Here is a 19,690-nt window from a genome sequence, read left to right as displayed (position 1 = left end):
GTGTGTGTGTGTGTGTGTGTGTGTGTGTGTGTGTGTGTCCCTCTCCATCCTCCTCTTTCTAAATGATGAAATTTGGAATAAATGTCTTACATCATAAAAGCAAGTTTTCATAGGGCTAATTTTTCCACTTACCAATTCCATCATTCTGGAAATGATCATTCTGGATATGATGGAGGCTTTTCCCCTTTACAGAAAAACACAAATGTATAATAATTTAAACACACCTAATATTAAAGAACAAAAACCATTTTCCTCATTCCATGCAAAATAAATGTATATAGCAACAATTAAAATGTAAAGACTGTGAGTCTGTAATTAATAACCGTTAGAGGCCTTTGAGCCAACCTTCTTTTTAAACATTAAGTCAGGGACTCCCCTGGTGGTGCAGTGGCTTAGAATCCGCCTGCCAATGCAGGGGACATGGATTCGATCCCTGGTCTGGGAAGATCCCACATGCCGCAGAGCAACTAAGCCCATGCCCCAGAAGTACTAAACCCACGCACCGCAACTACTGAAGCCTGTGTGCCTAGAGCCTGTCCTCCGCAACAAGAGAAGCCACCGCAATGAGAAGCCCGCGCACCACAATGAAGAGTAGCCCCCGCTTGCCTCAACTAGAGAAAGCCTGTGCACGGCAACGAAGACCCAGCACAGCCAAAAATAAATAAAATAAAATAAAATAAAATAAAAACATTAAGTCGTGGTGCTAGGCCTCAAGTTTCCTCAACATCAAATTAAGGATATCTAAAATTCTTTTTTCTTTTTAAATTAATGTTTTTATAAAAAGAAATATGCATCAATATGACTGAAACCTAAATTCTATTCCTTTGCAGCTTCTCTATAAATTTTCTATGAATTAAATGATGAAGTGTAAATGCCGTTTTCAAGGGAAAAATATCAATCTTCAACTCTTGAGGATGAGAACCTTTAAAATAATAATACGAAGGTAAATATGCTTTGGGGTTTATGATATTTTGAGTATGATTCATGGCATCAAACTGTAAAATTTACCGAAGGAACAGGAAAATGCACAGTGTCATAATCTGCTTAAGAGAATGTACGAATTTTCTAGAAAGCAATGTGGATGTCAAAAGCATCAGAAATGTACATATGCTTTAACCCAATAATTGCACTTCCAGGAACCTAAACGTCCATCAGTAGAAAATTTATTAAATAAGCAATGGCAGATTCATACAATGGCATGCTAGTCTACCATTAAAAATGATGACTTTGGGGCAGAAATATGTGAAGAAACATATGGTTCTGAGTTTCTAGACTTAAAAAAAAATTTTTTTCTCTTTTCATTGGCTAAATGTAACACACAAAGCCATTACACAACACAAGTAGCACATTATACAACTTACCCTTCCACCACGTAAATTTTTTATTTGTACATTATATCTGAAAGCTTAAGTGGGGGGATAATGCCTATAGCAAGAAGAAGAATGTGTTCTTGACCAAAGCAAAGGTCCAGTGATGCTTCACTTATCTCCCTATCCGTCAGCAACTTTAAATATTCAGGTTAGCACTAAACATCAAAGGCTTATGGTCAGCTGGTTAGCGACGGGTAGGCAAGGGCAGCTAAGCTCCAACTCTTAAAATGTCAGAAAAAAAATAGTCAAGAAAGAATCAGAGTTGCTCCATTAACCAGAAGAGAATGTTCACAGTGACTGTCATTAGCTATTAAAAAAAAACAAAAAACAAGCTTCTGAGGAATAGACAAGTGAAAAGAAAAGCAGGCAGAGGAAAGGAGAAAATGGCAGACAGCAGGGACGGCAGCAACAGGTGGAAGATGAGAGGCGTAAGCAATAAGAAGTGACCACAAGAGCAGCCAGAGGCAGACACGCTGACAGAAGAAAGGAGAGCAGTGACACAGCAGAGATAAGACCGTTCCAAGAGGCTAATAAACCATTCAGATTTCTCAGCCTCTGAGGACTTGTCAACCAGGGGTGGCTGTGTGTCAGGTGGAGAAAACGCTGTCACTGGGTCAGTGTGGAAGGCACAACAGCCCCCCAAAGACATACACACCCTACTCCCTGGAACCCATGAGTTGTCATGTCATGTGGCAAAAGGGGCTCTGCAGATGTAACTAAAGACTTAAAATGGGAGGATTATCCTGGATTATCTGGGGCGATCCAATCTAATCACATGAGCCCTAAAAGCAGAGACACCTCTCCAGCTGAGTCAAAGAGATGTGGAAGAAAAGGAAGGAAGAGATACAAGTGGTAGAAGGGGAAGTCAGAGATGCCAAGAGAGAGAAGGCTTCAATGCACTGTTGACAGCTCTGAGAGGTAGAGCCACATGCGAGAACTGGAAAGAAGCCTCCAGAGCTAAGAATGGCTCCCAGCTGACAGCCAGCAAGGAAACAGGGACCTCAGTCCTTACAACCACAAGGACTGGATTCTGCCAACAACCTGCATGACCTTAGAAGCAGAGCCTTCCCAGAGCCTCCAGATAAGAGCCCATTCGACCAACACCTTGATCCTGGTCTTGACCTGGAGCCAAGAAACCAACAAAAACCTGGACATCTGACTCAAAGGAATGTGAGATAATAAATGGGTGTCATTTCAAGTCACTAGGCTTGTGGTAATTTGTTACAACGGCAATAGGAAATCAATACAAAGAATAACCATAGCCTGGATCGATCCTGCACTGTAAAGCTGGAAGCATGCCAGACAATGTGCATCAGCACTCTGGGTGCTGTGTGATAAACCAAGTGAGAAAGAAACTTGGGAAGGACCTGAATACCCAGGACTTTATCTGTTTAGGTCATTATTGATTCCCTGAGCTTAGAACATCGCCTGGCTCAATGAATACTGTTGAACGAATGGGGGAAAAAAAAGCAACTTGGGGCCTCTCACAAGAAGATAGTGGCGTATCTGCAAGCATAATTCAGCACCCTGTTACAGTTCAATATGGGAAAACTCCTCTAGCATATTTAGACTTCCCATGCAACTGTAGAGCAATACGTGTGCTTGGTCTATACAAAATATACAGTGTTTGGTAGCATATAACTAAATAACAATGCAGCAGTAAGCTAGAGCAAACTATGTAGAAAAGTCACTCCATAATGATAATTCCAAACTTCTGCTAATAAACCTTCAGAAAGTATGTATACCTTTGGTAGAAAGCTTATAAGCAAATGTAGTTCACATCATCTGTTTTTTGAGGACCATTTTTTTTACTCAACCGTTTATTCATTCAAGTATTTATTTTTTCATTCACTCATTCTTTCATTTTCCATTTATTCATTCAACAAATGCTTATGAGGGCCCACGATATGTCCACCCCTGGCTGGGCACTGAGGCTACTGAGCCACGTAAGTCTGACACATCTTCTGATGGCTGGACACTGAGACACAACATAAGCAGCTACAGACAGTGAAGAACAATTCACAAACTAAAATCTATAAAACAATGCTATGGTCTCCTCAGAGGACCCATTTCTGAATATTATCTATCCTGTGAATAGTTTTTATAGTATGTACAAATGAATCTGTCCCATCTTCGCAAAGTTTCTGAACACTGTTCCCAGCACGTGCCCAGGAGAAAGCAGACTGAAGACAAGCAAATTGGTTTCCTACATGCTGATTCTGTAGGCACCCGTGAAACAGATGCCTTCCTACAGATAAACGATGCCTGGAGAGTGGGGCAGTGAGTCTTAGCTAGGACCACCTGCTCCTGGATCCCCTAATATCTGTACCTTCGCTAACCCTTACCAGAGAACCTACATCTTAGTGAGGAGAATAAAGCCATTTGATTGGTGAAGAGCTAGGGGCAGGCTTTGCTGCCAGACACCGTGCTGAGGGAGCAGGTCCTGGAGCACGGGTAACCATCACCCAGCATTCTGATGATTTTATCTACATTAAACCTTACTGGGATTCTAAGTCTTAGGCTAACATTAACCTTACTAGTTTTTAATATTTCTTATGCACAGAATTGCATTAAAAGTTAAACATTAAGGAAACTTGGGGGGAAATTATATGGCTTAGTATCCTGTTTTAAGAAACAGCACGCTTTTCTTACAAGTAAATTCCCCTTCATCAAAAGACTCTAGCATATGAAATAAAACATCTGCAATTTGTTTCAAAATTCTCCAGTGCGTATATGTGGTGGTGGAGTGGTGGGCTGACAGCTGAAATAAGATCAAGGATAAACTGATAGTTAATGAAGCTGGATCATAGGGAATTCATTATACTCATCTATTTATGTATATATTTGAAATTTTCTACAATAGAAAGTTGGATAAAAAAAGACTCCAGTACAAATTCAATCCTCAGAACAATTTAATAGAAGTAAAATATAGTACTGGGGCGTGAAGGGAGAGATGATGACAAAAGTAACTTTTGGCTCACTATAACTTAGTTACCTAAAATTATTATTATTATATATGATATAAAGAACTTTAAATAACCAGGTATATAAACAACTGAGCGAACCTCTGTGTTAGTGACAATGAAATAACAGACGATATCTACTGGATCAGTGAAGACAATTTCCCAAAAAGTTAAGAAGAAAAAATTGGGGAGATGGATGCTATGGTCCTTAACTACACAGCCTTCCTACTGAAAGAAGGAAGCCCCACTGCACTCTCCTGGATGCATCATAGCCATTATTCACTTATCAGGTACCTACTGAGCAGCCACTATGTGCAGAGTGGGGCTAGGCACTAGAGGCCATAAGAAGTATACAGAATAGGATTTTTGTCTTCGGGGAGTTTATAGTGTTGGAAAAGCCAGTGGATTCAACATATATTTTCTTTACCTTTAAAATAAAAACAAAAAGCAAATCACAGGATCTTGCTTAGGGTCAGTACACATTTGATATAATGGCTTGAATCTAGCTGCATCTATGGTACATGAATTGATGCTAACATTGATCAGTTAAGTAAAAAGTTTATTGTAGTTGTTGTATTTAAGAATGTGCAAAAGGTATAATGTCTCTGAAACATTTAAATAAAAAACAATAAAATTTAAACGTTTCTAACTGGGTTCCCACTCTTCACCTACTTTAAGCTACTTGCTGTTCCCTGGAGAGCCTGCTCTCACACCTCTTGCTTTTCCTATGAGCTCTTTGTTAAGCTTCACTCATCAATCTTAAAAATACTTCTAAGCACCTGTGATAAGCCAGATGTTGTTCTAGGCACAGAGGCTAGAGCAGCAAATAATACAGGCAAAAATCTCTGCCCTAAAGGAGTTTCTGTTCTAGTTTCTGACAGTCTCCCCAATCTCCCACTCACTCCATCCACTCGGTGAATTTACCCTGAAATCTCCACTGTGGTGGAGTGGTACTTCCTCTGACCATTACCCTCCAACATCTGCTGCAAGAACACTGGGGCTAATTTGCTTCTCTACTACCTACCGTAACAGCTGTCACACAGAAGAAACTTAACTATTTGATAAATAAGTTGATTATTAATTTATCAATAGTTTAGAAATCTCGAGGATTCAGTTATGCAAAATGCTTAATCTGCTTAGTCCCAAGTCACTAAAGCATTATTGTATATCAGGTCCATTTTTATTAGACTCAGACAACAGTACATTAAAACGGAAAGCAGTTCTCATCTCAGTTTAGTATTTACTCAGCTAAAAGTTCTTCAAGATATTAAACCAACAATTATTCCTTGCACATTAACCTTTACATTTCTAAAATGAAGCCCCAAACTGGCATACTCTCTTAATTCATGTCAATAAGTTTAATATCATGCTGATGACTATAAATACACCCAAAAACCAGAATACTAAACATGCCACACTTATAACTTTCTTTTCTAGATGGTAAGTGCAAGCTTTTTTTTTTTTCAGGCAATCTAGCAAAGAAACCAGCTGTTTCTGACCAAAATAACTATAGTTCAAAAGTAGACCTGGGGGCCTTGATTCCCCCCCATCCCATCCCATCCCATCCCAATGACTGGACTACTTCTTATGCAACAAACACTGGTCAAAGTCGATTAAAGTAACCTTCAAGCAGTCAGCCAAATTTTCTGTGTCAAACACCACTTGAATTGGTCATCAACAAGAGGTTAGAGCTATTCTCTTTATACACATATTGCTATTATATTGTTCCTTATAAAAATATGCTGTAAGAGCGTGCTATATAATATTCTATAAGAGCATGCTTTTAATATGTGTGGCGGTCTTTTAAACTGCTTTGTTTTATTCACATCTTGCTAAAATAAGTCTATCAGTAGAGAGGACCGAGAGGTTATATTATACAAAGGGCACCAGACCTAATCAGGTACCTGAAAACTTTTTTTTTTTAAGATTTTTTTGATGTGGACCATTTTTAAAGTCTTTATTGAATTTGTTACAATATATTGCTTCTGTTTTTCTATGTTTTGGTTTTTTTGGCTGTGAGGCATGTGGGATCTTAGCTCCCCGACTAGGGATCAAACCTGCACCCCCTGCATTGGAAGGTGAAGTCTTACCCATGGACCGCAGGGAAGTCCCCTTGAAAACTTTTTGAGGATGATTTATGCCATTAAGAGCATGGCTAAACACCACACTGTATTTTCAATTAATGTCCACACTGGACAAGTTCCTTGCAGAAACTGGTTGCCATCAAATGTAACCTTCAATCCCAACACATAAAGTAACCTGCAGCCCAAGAAAGCTCTGACGTCTCTGCACTGTTCTCTCTTTAACCTCCTCAATTTCACTGACAGGCTTTACCTTGGGGGGTGACTGCTGCAATCTGTTGGTATTTCCCGTGTGCTGCACTCTCAGAGCCCGGGGGATAAATTCAGGTGCCAGTGGATTCAACACATATGTCTTCTTTAGTTCTAAAGCCTCTAGCTGAGCTTTGATCTGTTCAAAAGTGATTCCATGTAGGCTATTATTTTCATGACACAGGGCAATAAACCGCTCCCAAAATTTCCTACAGAAAAGATTTAGAAGATCAGTTTATAATTTCAGTGGACGAGATCACAGAAATGACTAAAAGCAACTAAAGATTAATTTCGAATTCCCCCACCCCAACCCCAAATCCTTAGGCCCAGTATTCATCTATGATTCAGGTATAATCTTCCCACCAGATCACAAGACTTCAGAAGTTTGGTTCTGAAACTACAGTCATGTCTAGTACTGTGGAACATACAAATTCTGCTCTCCATTAATTCTGGCTGATCAATGAAAGTAACATGGTCAGTGCTCGACTATGCACACTAATTTGGAATGACAGATTTTGTTATCCACACAGTAAGCAAGGATTTCAAAATTGATAACTCATTTTATCAAAGATTTGTACTTCTAGGCATACTCATCATATACACATTTGTATGTATACACATATATATTATATACATACACACACACACACACACACACACACACACACACACACACAAATTTGAATTATGGGGCCAAAGTAGCCTGGTGCTGGGTGGGTGACTAAGAAAAGCCAATTCAGACATAAATCTGAACCACAAAGTAAATAATTCTCATAAGGAACTTAAGAATTAACCAGTTATTCCTATATGTTTCTTTTAATTAACTGACGCTTGTCACAGCAAAGCTCATAACATTAATTGACTAAGTTAAAAGAATTAAATTATGAAAAACACAGGAAGTTGGAATGCTAATTTTTTTTTTAAAAATAAATTTATTTATTTTTGGGTGCACGGGGTCTTTGTTGCTGCTCGTGGGCTTCCTCTCGTTGCGGTGCGCGGGCTTCTCACTGCGGTGGCTTCTCTTGTTGCGGAGCACGGGCTCTAGGCACGTGGGCTTCAGTAGTTGGGGCTCGCGGGCTCTAGAGCGCAGGCTCAGCAGTTGTGGCGCACGGACTTAGTTGTTCCGCGGCATGTGGGATCTTCCTGGACCAAGGCTCGAACCCGTGTCCCCTGCATTGGCAGGTGGATTCTTAACCACTGCGCCACCAGGGAAGCCTTGGAATGCTAATTTTAATGATGATTATTTATCTCCTAATCAAATTAATAAATACTAAAGGAGAAAAATACATTCAAAATTAATCCAGTTGTACACTGTTGCTCCTGAAGTTTTGAAAATTGATCTCCAAATATTAAAAATATTATATATTACAAAAGATAACATATAAAAAGTTTTAGGATTTTGAATGACTATTATAAATATGCATACCTATCTTTGGTATTAGGTTTGCTATAAAAGATATGTGATATGTTTTTTTCCAAGTTGGTATCCTTGTGTCCAGGTGGACAGCAGGTAATCAAGATGGCTTCAAGAAGCATAAATAAAAAGGTTTATATTATAAAAGTTAGTATATGAATGGGAATGGAGTTATTAATACATTCATAAAACTTAGCAGATTTTCATTTCAAACTATGCTTCTCTTACATATGCTTTCTACCATCTTCTCTAACTTTTTAAAGATGAGTTTAAGAAATGGGTCCAGAAAAAAATTCAGGCCTCCATGTCAACAATAGGAAAGATAAAAATGCTATAAAATATTAAATATGTATTTCCAACAATAAGACATAAAGGCTAACAAGACACTCATTCAGCTACAGGAAGTGTGTGTTGCTGAGAAATGCACACTGAAAGCTGCCCTTTATTTTTATTCTTAAGAACCTTTCCATAGGAATCAAATTTTTTTTCTCATAGTCTGACAGCTAAGGAAAGACTATCTTCAACATAGCACTCAGGATATAAAATCCAAAAACTTTCCTACCCTTTTGATAAAGAACCCCAAAATATTCAACTGTATTAACATTTATCAATACAATTCTACTACATCCTGTATTAAAAAGAAGTTTTTTTGGTCTAATTGATAAAGCAATAATTTCATAGAGTGGCATTTTATATTCGTGTGAACTTCAAGACACAGCAAAATGAGGAGAGAATGGATTGACTTTACTACAGCCCAGTTTTTAATTTTTATTTATTATAACATATTTTCATGTCCAGCTTACATAACTAAAATGCTAGAACTTGCTCTGTTTCAAGCTCCATACCCTGTCCCTATACGCTGTTACTTACCTCAACTGCACTGAAGTAACATCGAGCTAAGCAGAACCTCTAAACAACCTCACACGTCACAAGAAGCTGGTAGCTTGGTGACAGTTTTCCTCTACAAGATCCCAGGGATCTCAAGCAAACAGCCTTTGAGTTAAAGGAACCGTTTCAGAAGCAACACTAAACACTTGCTAGAAGCTAATCAAGTTCAACTAATTCCAAAAGCAACCTGGAATTTCCATCTTAAATCTCACTTGTCTTTCGATAGCCTAAGGGAATAGCAAAATGGTCAAGCACGTGGATTCTAGAACTAGGCTGCCTGGGCTTCAGTCATGGCTCTGTCATTCAGCAGCCCTGTAGCGTTGGGCAAGTTATTTAACCTCTCTTCATACCTCAGTTTCCTCATGTGTAAAACAGGGCACCAACAGTGTTATTATTATCATTATACTTTATCACTAAGAAGACTTTTATTTCTCACTTTTAAACTTTCAGAGAAATGTATTCTTTCCTTCAAAAATTCTTAAAGGCAAAAATATTCCTTTCTTCTCTTTGTGAAGGCTCTTTCAAAGACCATTTCACACTGTCCTTGAATTCAATTCCTTAATGAAATACTACACATGGCATTATGAGGCATTTCAGAACACATAACTGGAAGATCACTAGAGAATTTCAACAACACTCAGACTGAAGAATTCACCACTATGATTAGTTAAAGGCTTCACCAATTCTCAGCGCCTCCCTAAAATGTTAACATGTTAATTTTTTTCTAGTAATGTTGGTTAGAAAACCCAAGTGTGTCTCTACGTTGTGAATGTAAGTGTTACTTTCAGAAGACAAAACCTTACGTTCAATCACTGCATGAACCCAAAGTCTGCTTTCATTTTCATGCTAACCTTGCTTCTAAGATCGCTGATAAAACATTGAAAAATCACTTGGTGTCCTCAGGTCATAGAGAGAGAGGGTGTGTGTGCACATACACACACCTCTACACGTGTGAAATAGGTTTATATCTCACTGAGCAGGTGGAATTCGCTAATGAAGAAATTCGGTTCAAAGAGAGATCTCTTCCAAACTCTCTGGTTTGGAAAAACGCATGAACACGCCCCGCCTCCCCTCCCCTGTCACCTCTCCTCACTCAGTGTAGATTTATCCACGCGCACGCCTCGCTTCCTCGGAAAGGCAGGGTAACCCAGAGAGGTCAATCTGACATCTGTTTGAGTGAGACACTTAGTAGCTATGTGGTCCTGGGCAGTAATTTAAACTCTACATCAGGCTGCCCATTTAAAATGCAAATAAAATACCCACATTACCGGGTTATTAGGATGACTGAACGAGGCAAGGTGTACAAAGCACTTGACCTAGCACCTGGCACAGAGAAAGCTGTCAATAAACAGCAGCTCCTGCATTAATATTTGTTTGTTTGGCAAGTGGGAGAAGGGAAAGTTCCCTCCATTCATTTAGGGTTAACAGAAAAGTTGTTTAAAAATCCTTTACAACAAAAAAGATTATACAACTGGTTGCCTTCTAAACTGGTATAGTAAACACAGTAATCATTCCTTGAAAACGTGATCAATATTTGCAAATATCATATTAGCTTTTTATAAATATCAAAATGAGCAAGGGAGAGAGACATCCTGATTAACTCAAACTATTGATACAAAGAATTCACGCCTTCATTAGTATAGTACCTAAGAATCACATTATGTCCTCCAGGTTTACCTGTATTATGAGATTAATTTAATTTCTAATGAAACTGGAAAGAGTAAAGCATAAATATCCATAGCCTCAACTATCAGCTCCTGGGTTAGAGCTGATTAAATTGTCCAAATAACAGATTATCAGCATTCCCATTCAGCTATGGGTCACATGATTTTCTCTCCCTACACAATGTATTGAAGTCTCTGAAAATATTTTACTTAGCTTATAAATTAATTTGAGGGCCTTGACACACTCCAGCTGAGTAGTAAGAAATAAGCAACCTGTAGGCCTGGCTTCAAGTTAAAAATTAGCCCTGGATCATTCTGATAGCATGGCCTCAGGAAGAATCATTCACCTATTTGCTCTGAGAAAATAACGACTTATGTCAGACAAGGGGTGAAAAATGCTGATCTCATGTAATTCACAGTATAATATGCCTCTGTGGAAAGCGGTAATGATTTTTAAAAATATGCATGTTGGTAAACGTTTGGGGTTATTTATAAAGAATGTCCAAAAGTAATGTCACTCAAGACTACTGTTATACCTATTTATTCCCACAACAGTTTCTAGTTGCTTTTAATACATGTCAGCCGACTTTACATGTGTTAATCTAATAAAAATTCTAATCAAACTGTACATGTTCTCACATTTATCAAATGATAAATATAAACAAAAATGGTAAACTACCACAGCAATATTCTAACCAAATATATTTGCAATGAATAGTAAAGTAACTAAAGTGAACTTCTCAGGAAGGAAGCCAAATTAATAGACTTAGTTTTATTCATTGGTATCTTGGAATTAATATAGTTCCTTCCCCAACTTTTTGTCATTAGTGGCTAAAAATTAATGGAAATCTATTTTTAAAACAAGAAATTAAAGATATTTTACAATAGAACTGTTTAGCTATATATAAACAAATCATGGACCATTCAAGTTTTACTTCCTTAAAAATAAAAGGTTATTCTTCAGAATGTAACCATAAATTAAACTCTACGTGATTAATGGCTTTCCCCTATAAAGTATATTAACTTCTTTTGGAACCTTAAACTCTAATGTATACAGCTTATTCTTAAAGGTCCCAAATTGTTTCCTTTGCCATAGAATACTTTCTTCCTGCTGAGACAGGAAAACAGATAATAAAATGCTGCTATATCTATATTGCAACAGAAAACTTGGTTTAAACGGGCCACTTCCTAACAACTTTGTCTACTCTAACATACCACGAAGAAATAACTACCCAAGGTGTATTTGAGACCATCGGCACCTCTTTCTACTTTTCTGAACTCACTCTGACAGGTACTAGAATACTTAAAAAATTTTAAGTAATCCCTCGTGCATTTCTTCCTTTTTCATAAAGGATATTCTAGATTTCTGTTCAACTTTTTTTGTAACATAGTTTTTCAACACTGCGTAGGCCAAGCCTTATATTACTGGCTTCATACAATTAGAAGTCCTATTAACTAGTATAAATCGTAAGTGTACAAGGAAAAGTTTTTTATTTATGTTGATATTTTAACATTCCTTATGGCTACAATCTAAGGAATACTAACAGTTCTTTCCAAATACAAGTAACAACCCTTTTTAACCCCCTAATTTTAAGATCCTCTGGATTAACCAGACACAAAGATTTGCATTGAGAAGCCTTGAGAGAAAATGAGAAGGAAACTCATCAAAAACAAGCTAAAACAATAATGAAGGAAAAAAGAGGGGAGTATGGGTATGAAATTCAGTCTCCATCAAAGATAACGCACACACACAAAACCACCTTCAGGACCCTTGTACTACTGGTCAGTCCCTTGTCCTGGAGCACTCTTAGCCCTGGAGCCTGCGTAGCTCATACCCTCAACTCCAGAGTCAGCTTTTCAGTGAGGCCTTCTCTGACCACACACACCATGTGAGATCACAAACCGCCCACCCTACCCCATCACTTCTAATGCCCCTTGACGTTCTATTTCTTCCACTGAATTTACCACATAAAATACTACAGTGTTTTTATTTTGCTTACTGTCGGTGTTCCTCTCCTCCCCAATAAAATGTTAAGCCGCACAAAGGCAGAGATTTTTGTGTTTTGTTCACTGATGTATCCTCAGTGGCTAGAAGAGTACTTAGAACACAGTAGGCACTCAGGAAACATCTTATGAATGATGATTGATTCAATGAACACACAATTTCATATACATAATGAATAGGCTCAAAGCAATATATTTTTGTGTTCCCACTGGGTATTAGTTAAGACTAAACTTGATTTTAATTAGCCAGGAGGTCATATAAATATGTGCATAGGGATGCAAATTACTCTACATTTCCCCCTTTAATATCTCAAACACTAGCACATAATTACCTGCATCTTCCAATAGAGCACAAAGCAATGGGATCACCCACCACGGCAACCAGGGACTGTGCTCTTGTGATGGCAGTATTGAGAAGCTTATAGTTAGATAAAAAACCGTAATCTAAGTCCTCTGTGGAATCTTCCAGCAGTTGCTCTTTCTTTTTAATTGGTGTCTGTTTATGTTTACAAGTATGTCTTGTACGTACTGTGCTAAGAAACAAAACTCTGAATTGCTTTCCTGTAAAAAAAAAAAAAAATTAAAAATAAGAGGACTGTTATTCTGAACCATTGATATAATAAAAGCATTTCATTTTTTAAATCTTATTGCTAAATAAGAGGTGTTGATGAGAATGTGGAGAAACTGGAACTCTTGTTCACCATAGGTGGAAATATAAAACAGTATGTAAAACACTATAGAAAATACCACGGCAGTTCCTCAAAAAATTAAACACAGAACTAACATATGATGCAGCAACTCTACTTCTGGAAACACACCCAGAAGAACTGATTCCATAAGGAAGCCTAGAGAGAGACTAGTCTGTACACGTTCTTTCTTACATCGACACATCTCTTCCCTCGTTCTATGACAAGTCTCCACAGATGCGAATACAGTTCTAGGGTCAATTCTTCGTTCTCTCTTCTCCAGGCCCAACAATCCTAGTTCCTTCAACCATTTCTGACTCCACAGGGCAGTTTCTAGACCACTAACTATGCTAGGTCGTCTCTGGACGCTTCCTAGTTTATTAGTAATATTCTTTCTAAAATGCACACCCCAATTCTGTGTGATCTGAATGCATGGTACTGGAGCTATTTTCTCCCCCCATAATCTAGAAATTGTATTACTCTTATTATTGTATATTACCATGAAACCTCAGATTGTACTGGGCTTTTCTGGCACTCACATTATAGTGTTGCTTCACTTACTTAAACGCACAAATTTCATAGCAACTAATTACATGAAAATTTAAAAGAGTTGCCTTATTCACTTAGGAAAATCTAGATGAAGAACAAGCTATGCCTTTAAAAATCTGCTTGACAGGTACAAGTTTTTAAAAATCTTTATAAACAAATTAGTTCTCAGATACATTATAACAATAGGTGTTGTATGCAATTGCAACTACAGCATACAGATATTTGCAGTTACAGTCATGGAGGAAATCCATTTGTTGATACTTCTTTTATTTGGATATAGAAATTTAACGAACATGTAAGTGAGCTCGACCTTGAATTGCCAAATTTGGCATTAAAGAACTTGGTATGAAATGAATACATAATTGCTTGTCCAGAAAAGAGATCCTGAAAACTAAAAATCAAATGTGCACACACTTTAAGATCTAACCATTTGAATAACTTAATTCATTTCCATTAATAGCTACCTTGAACATTTAGCACCCTTTCGACGTTAACATCAGATAATCTCTTTTTTCGAAGTTCAGCGCGTATCCTGAACACCTGGTCGGCATACGGAGTCACCACACCAATACTGCCGTCATCTAACTTCCCCCATGCTACTGGCCACTTCCTTCTTAACTCTTCCACACGTTCCACCACTTCAAAGACCTTTAAACAAATGTACATGTATAAGTATTAAAGTTATACAAGTGCTTGGAGAAAAGAATATGGTAACTGAAATCGATGTACAAAGGATTCCATTTTAGCAAATGTCGTTTTAAAACCACCTCAAACCAGGAATAATGCTTTGCTGATGTGAACACATTTTTGTTTACATTTCAAGCAGTAAATCTCTACAATAGTGCACCCAGTGAAAACGTGAAAATCGGAGATGATGTAACTGGCCATTGGCCCCACCCCTTACCTGGCCCCCCTTCTCAAATGGGGACAGGTTCGGGTTCCCGTTTAGAGAGAAGCGCGTGGGACCGGCAACCCCACGTTCCCAGTATTTCTCAGTCCACTCTGTAGCTCAGGCCAATGAAACCCATTAGGAGAGCCCTAGAGTCAGCGCCGCCAACGTCTCAGCAGTGCGAGGGCTACCCTTCCTCCTCTCCCCGTGGATATAAGTAAACAGAACAGCCAACAACTGGCAGCAAACCGCAGCTGGGACTGGGGCAAATCTGGACCTCAGGACAGACTCTCAGAGTTCACTGCCTTCTCATGGTACAACTCTGCCCACGCCCTGTCATTAACCTTGCAGTGAAGTAAGCCCGTATTTTACCATCTGGATTTTCTGGACCCCACTTAGTGAATTAGAGTAGAACTTTTAGTGTAGTTTAATCTACTTTGATTCGATGAATTCATCAAACAAATAGTGTTGATGCTTGGCACAGTAGGGGACAAAATGGTTACTAAAACACGCTCCTTGCCTGTGAAGAGATTACTGTACAGTTAGAAAACAGATTCCTAATTTAAAATACGTATTATAAGGCAAGCTCAACAGAGGGTCAGGCAAGAGTCCAGGGGCAGAGAGAGGAAAGAGAAAATGTTAATGTCTTTTAAATACATTATTTATTTACTATTTGTTAGTTAATACCTACTTAAATTTATAATAGTAAATATACAAAAATTTGATAGTTTTATTCCTTTTAAGAACTCGAGGATTAATGGCCAGGATGCAGTTCCCACTTCCACATATAAATTCAATGAATGACAGAGGAATAGACTCTAGTCATCCTGTTGTTATAATGAAATAACAGCAAGTGAAACAACTACCCAGACCGTCCAAGGATTCCGATGAGTCAACTGGATTGAAAACATGGCGCTCTCACCCATAAGGAACAAGCAACACATAACCAGTTCTCCACTTCGTCCCTCTGTTACCCCTTATATAGTAGGCAGCATAAAACTGTAGTCAAAATACACAGACTTGGAATGGTATGAGGAGCTTGGGGAAAGCCCTCTCCCAGATAGACATCTATGAAGCTGGTCAAGGCCAACAGATAATCATTCAAAGTCTCTGGAGACTGATCAAAGAGCTGCAAGAAGCTGAGAAGCATTGTTTCAACAAAATCTACAGAAAGTCGGGAAGAAGAGTGGAAGGCTGGGACTGCCCCGCTCTCCCACAGCCCCCTGTCTTACTGGACTGTCGCAGCAGCCGAGGGGCAGCTCCCACCTGCTCCAGCTCCCTGGGGTGAAAGAGCTACTCCAGGCGGTTACAGCAGTGGATGCACATCAGAGATCTCGTTTTCCCCAGCAAGGTGCAGCAGGAGGCCATGAGCAGCTGGCAGCACCTGGGTGGCACCTATTCCCCTTCCCCATCTCCTGCTGCACAGGGAGGGCCTGCGTGGGACAGTGGGTGAAGCAAGCAGTCTCCTTTGCTCGTACCATAGTCAACACGGTAGAAGTCACAGACAAAAACAAAATCTTGATAACAGCAACAGAAAAACAACTCATCACTTACAAAGAACTCTAGTAAGATTAACAGATGACTGCTCATCAGAAGCAATGAGGGCAATAAAGCAGTAGGAAAGCATATTTCAGGGTGCTGAAAGAAATAACTCAATAATCTAATATCCAGCAAAACTACTTTTCAAAAATGAAGGCAAAATAAAGACATTCCCAGAAAAAAACAAAAACTGAAAGAATTCTTTACTAGCAGACCTGCCCTAAAAGAAACACTAAGAGAAATTCATCAGGCTGAAAGCAAGTGACACCAGACAGTAATTTGAATTCACACAAAGCATACTACTAAAGGTAATTACATGGTTAATTATAAAAGACAGTATAATAGTATATTTATTTTCCTTTCTCTTCTTAACTGACTTTTCAGCCAGCAGCTTCCAACCTGAGTGCAAAAGTAATAAAGGAAACCCTAGAGTTATTTGTCAATATTTCAAACAGGTAAAGAAAAGTTTACCTTTTCCTAAAATTAATTGGCACAGACTAATTAAAATGTCAAGTTTCTTTACTTTTGGCTAGGGGTTTATCAAGTAGGTACTGTCAATTTTCTTGTACTGACTCCTAACTACAGGCCTCTGACCAATTTTTTAATGGAAAGATGAATTATACTATTACCTAATAAATAGCATTTTTTTTTGTAAATAAAATGAGTAAATCACGGGACTCAAGGGAAGAAAGGGAGATGGAGATCACATATCACGAATCATTCTTCTAATGACCAACGATGCACACATCCTCCCCTGGGTTTCCTGAAGTCCAGAACTCCACTCCCTTGTGACAGCCAGCACCAAATCTCAGGCTCTCTGGCCCGCTGGCCCCTAAAGACATCACAGGTGTTTGTCTGCTACCTGATCTGACCCCTCATACTCCCCACATTTTCTATGAACTTAAAAAGTCAGAAACTGTGAGAGAACCACACAAGTTGCAGCACATAATGGGTTAGCACCATCGTCATGTGGGTCTGTGTGACCCCCTGGAGCACAGGATTCCACAAGTCAAGTCTTTTTACTCATGTAAAACGATGCCTCATTGGAGTGTGCACTATAAATTGTGACCACAGTCCATTTTAGATGGCTTCTTTTAAATGAGGTTCTGTATTTTGGCATAAGACAAAATGTAAATCAAAGTTTTTGTTTCCCATGGCAGGTTCATCTTAACAAATCAATGTTACACAAGAAAGAATAAACTTCCATACTATTTTCACGTAAATGAAGTCAACACACAATAAAATATCAACCCAAAATTTTAAATAAATGCTTAATAAGACCAGACTATATATATGACTGCAAAAATGTCAACAATTTGCAAAAATGACTAAGGTACCTCTGCATTATTATAAAAAGCTGTGCTATTTTTCTCTTGTACATCTTCCCCTCGTGCTGTAAAGAAGGTTAGTGGGTAGAAATCCTTGTGTGCTGGCTGCTTTCCACTGGCCATCAGTTTGCCCTCATAGAAGAGCTCAGAGGTGTAACTGCAGAAAAAGACCGAAATAAATATATAAATAAAAAGTAACCTATCATCAAAATTAATTTTACCCATAAGAAAAAATTACCAGTCAAATCTCACGTTGCTTTATGCCCATGATTAATTTTAATCCAAACATCTAATACCCATGATGCCAAGATTTTCACCAAAATTAGCCACAGCAATGAAAACACAGTGGGCTCCTGGTATACCACTGATAAATGAATTGATCTGGGGAAGGCATGAAGCCAGAACATAGAAAGAAAAGGAAGAAATGACGACAGTTCAGTACTAGATGAAACGCTTGTTTCATGAGGAAATTTGCTAGCTATTATGGTTTTCTGTACTAAAATTTTTTAAATGTATATTTTTATTTATGTGGATCATATACTTATGCAAACACAAAGATCTATAGACACTGAAACAATACACACAACTGAAGGGTATTCCAGTCTTCAACTGTAAAATGAATACTCTACTAATGAAGACGCTACGTAGTACTCGATTCATCACTGACTGCAGCAAATGACTGGCAACAATAAAAGAGGAATCACATTTTGAGATATTGATAAAAGCCATATTTAAATCTAAACTTATTTTTATATCTCTCCTACTGCTTTCAGAGAAACCTAAAAATTAGTTTCACATGACCGCCATAATCAATATTATTAAATTATACTAAACTTGAAAAAATCCTAAGATTGTGGTGGTGACAGTGACAGGAATGCAGCACACAAAGGGGCTTCCCAGGGTGCTGGGAACATTCTGTTTTTTGGTCTGGATGCCGGTTGAGGGGTACGTTTGGTTTGTGACTATTCACTGGGCTACCATTTATGCTACTTTTACTTGTATAGATGCATACTATATTTAATAGAGACCTTTTAAAACTTTATTACTAAGTTTCATGGTTTTCTTTCCTTCCTCCCTCCCATCCTTCCTTTCTTTTAAAATAGACTCCTTGTATAACACAGCCAGACACACATACGCAAACCATTATGTGGCTTGTCAACATATTTGTTTATTACATCATGTAGTTTTACATATACATTATATATTTAGTCACAGAAAAATATGTTTATAGCTAGTAGAACCTAAAGTTTTTGTTTCCAGAACTGCCCTACTATAATAAATTACAGCTGACTTTTGAAGTATACTTTCACAGACATAAAATTAAACATAATTTGCAACACTAGGGACACCATGTAACTCTGCTGGGAATAATCTGTCCCTAGGAACAGTGCTGTTTTGAGTCTCCTTCCACCGGACCACACAAAGTGTGACAGAGGGGCAGCTCACACCTACTTGATGATAGCTTCGTGGGAGCGGTAGTTCTCACACAGGAGGATCCTGCAGGGAAACTCGGCAGGGTAATGCTCATAGAGCCGGTCAAGCAGTGAAACATGAAGGTTTCTTTCCCTGGCAAACTCACTGTAAACAAAAGGGCTGAGCTGTAACAGAGAGACACATGGAGAGAATTTAACTAAATATACAAGTAGTATTTTTTTTAACATACTTTAAAAAAAATCCACCATGCTAAAACTTCTGATGTACTACACCTCAACATGCTGAATGCTGGAATAAGCAGAGTCAAACATATTTTTCTAGGAACAATTTTACTACTATATAGAATGAGGCTAAATTGTCTAACTTTTCGTTTCAGCATGCCAACACTAACCTAGAGTTTCTACACATAGGTTAATAAAGGACTCTTCCGGGCTTCCCTGGTGGCGCAGTGGTTGAGTCCGCCTGCCGATGCAGGGGACACGGGTTCGTGCCCCTGTCCGGGAAGATCCCACATGCCGCGGAGCGGCTGGGCCCATGAGCCATGGCCGCTGAGCCTGCGCGTCTGGGCGTCCGGAGCCTGTGCTCCGCAACGGGAGAGGCCACAACAGTGAGAGGCCTGCGTACCGCAAAAA

The 19,690-nt window shown here is 38.6% G+C and overlaps 1 protein-coding gene across 7 annotated transcripts in view; it reads right to left on the bottom strand.

The window, feature by feature from the left end:
• Positions 1-19,690, bottom strand: part of HELZ (helicase with zinc finger) — a 148,365-nt gene that overhangs the window by 46,560 nt on the left and 82,115 nt on the right. For all 7 annotated transcript variants that reach the window (XM_024760673.1, XM_024760672.1, XM_024760678.1 and 4 more), the window contains 6 exons: positions 19,077-19,222; positions 17,634-17,781; positions 14,333-14,516; positions 12,966-13,194; positions 6,668-6,872; positions 133-184 (listed from right to left, as the gene is read on the bottom strand). In XM_024760673.1, coding sequence (XP_024616441.1) covers positions 133-184; positions 6,668-6,872; positions 12,966-13,194; positions 14,333-14,516; positions 17,634-17,781; positions 19,077-19,222 — 964 coding nt within the window. The remainder of the gene's footprint in view (positions 1-132; positions 185-6,667; positions 6,873-12,965; positions 13,195-14,332; positions 14,517-17,633; positions 17,782-19,076; positions 19,223-19,690) is intronic.

Source organism: Neophocaena asiaeorientalis, unplaced genomic scaffold, assembly GCF_003031525.2.
Source record: "Neophocaena asiaeorientalis asiaeorientalis breed wild unplaced genomic scaffold, Neophocaena_asiaeorientalis_V1.1 scaffold30, whole genome shotgun sequence".
NCBI lineage: Eukaryota > Metazoa > Chordata > Mammalia > Artiodactyla > Phocoenidae > Neophocaena > Neophocaena asiaeorientalis.
The sequence above is the reverse complement of the archived record's forward strand: the minus strand, read 5'-3'. Positions and strand labels throughout refer to the sequence as shown.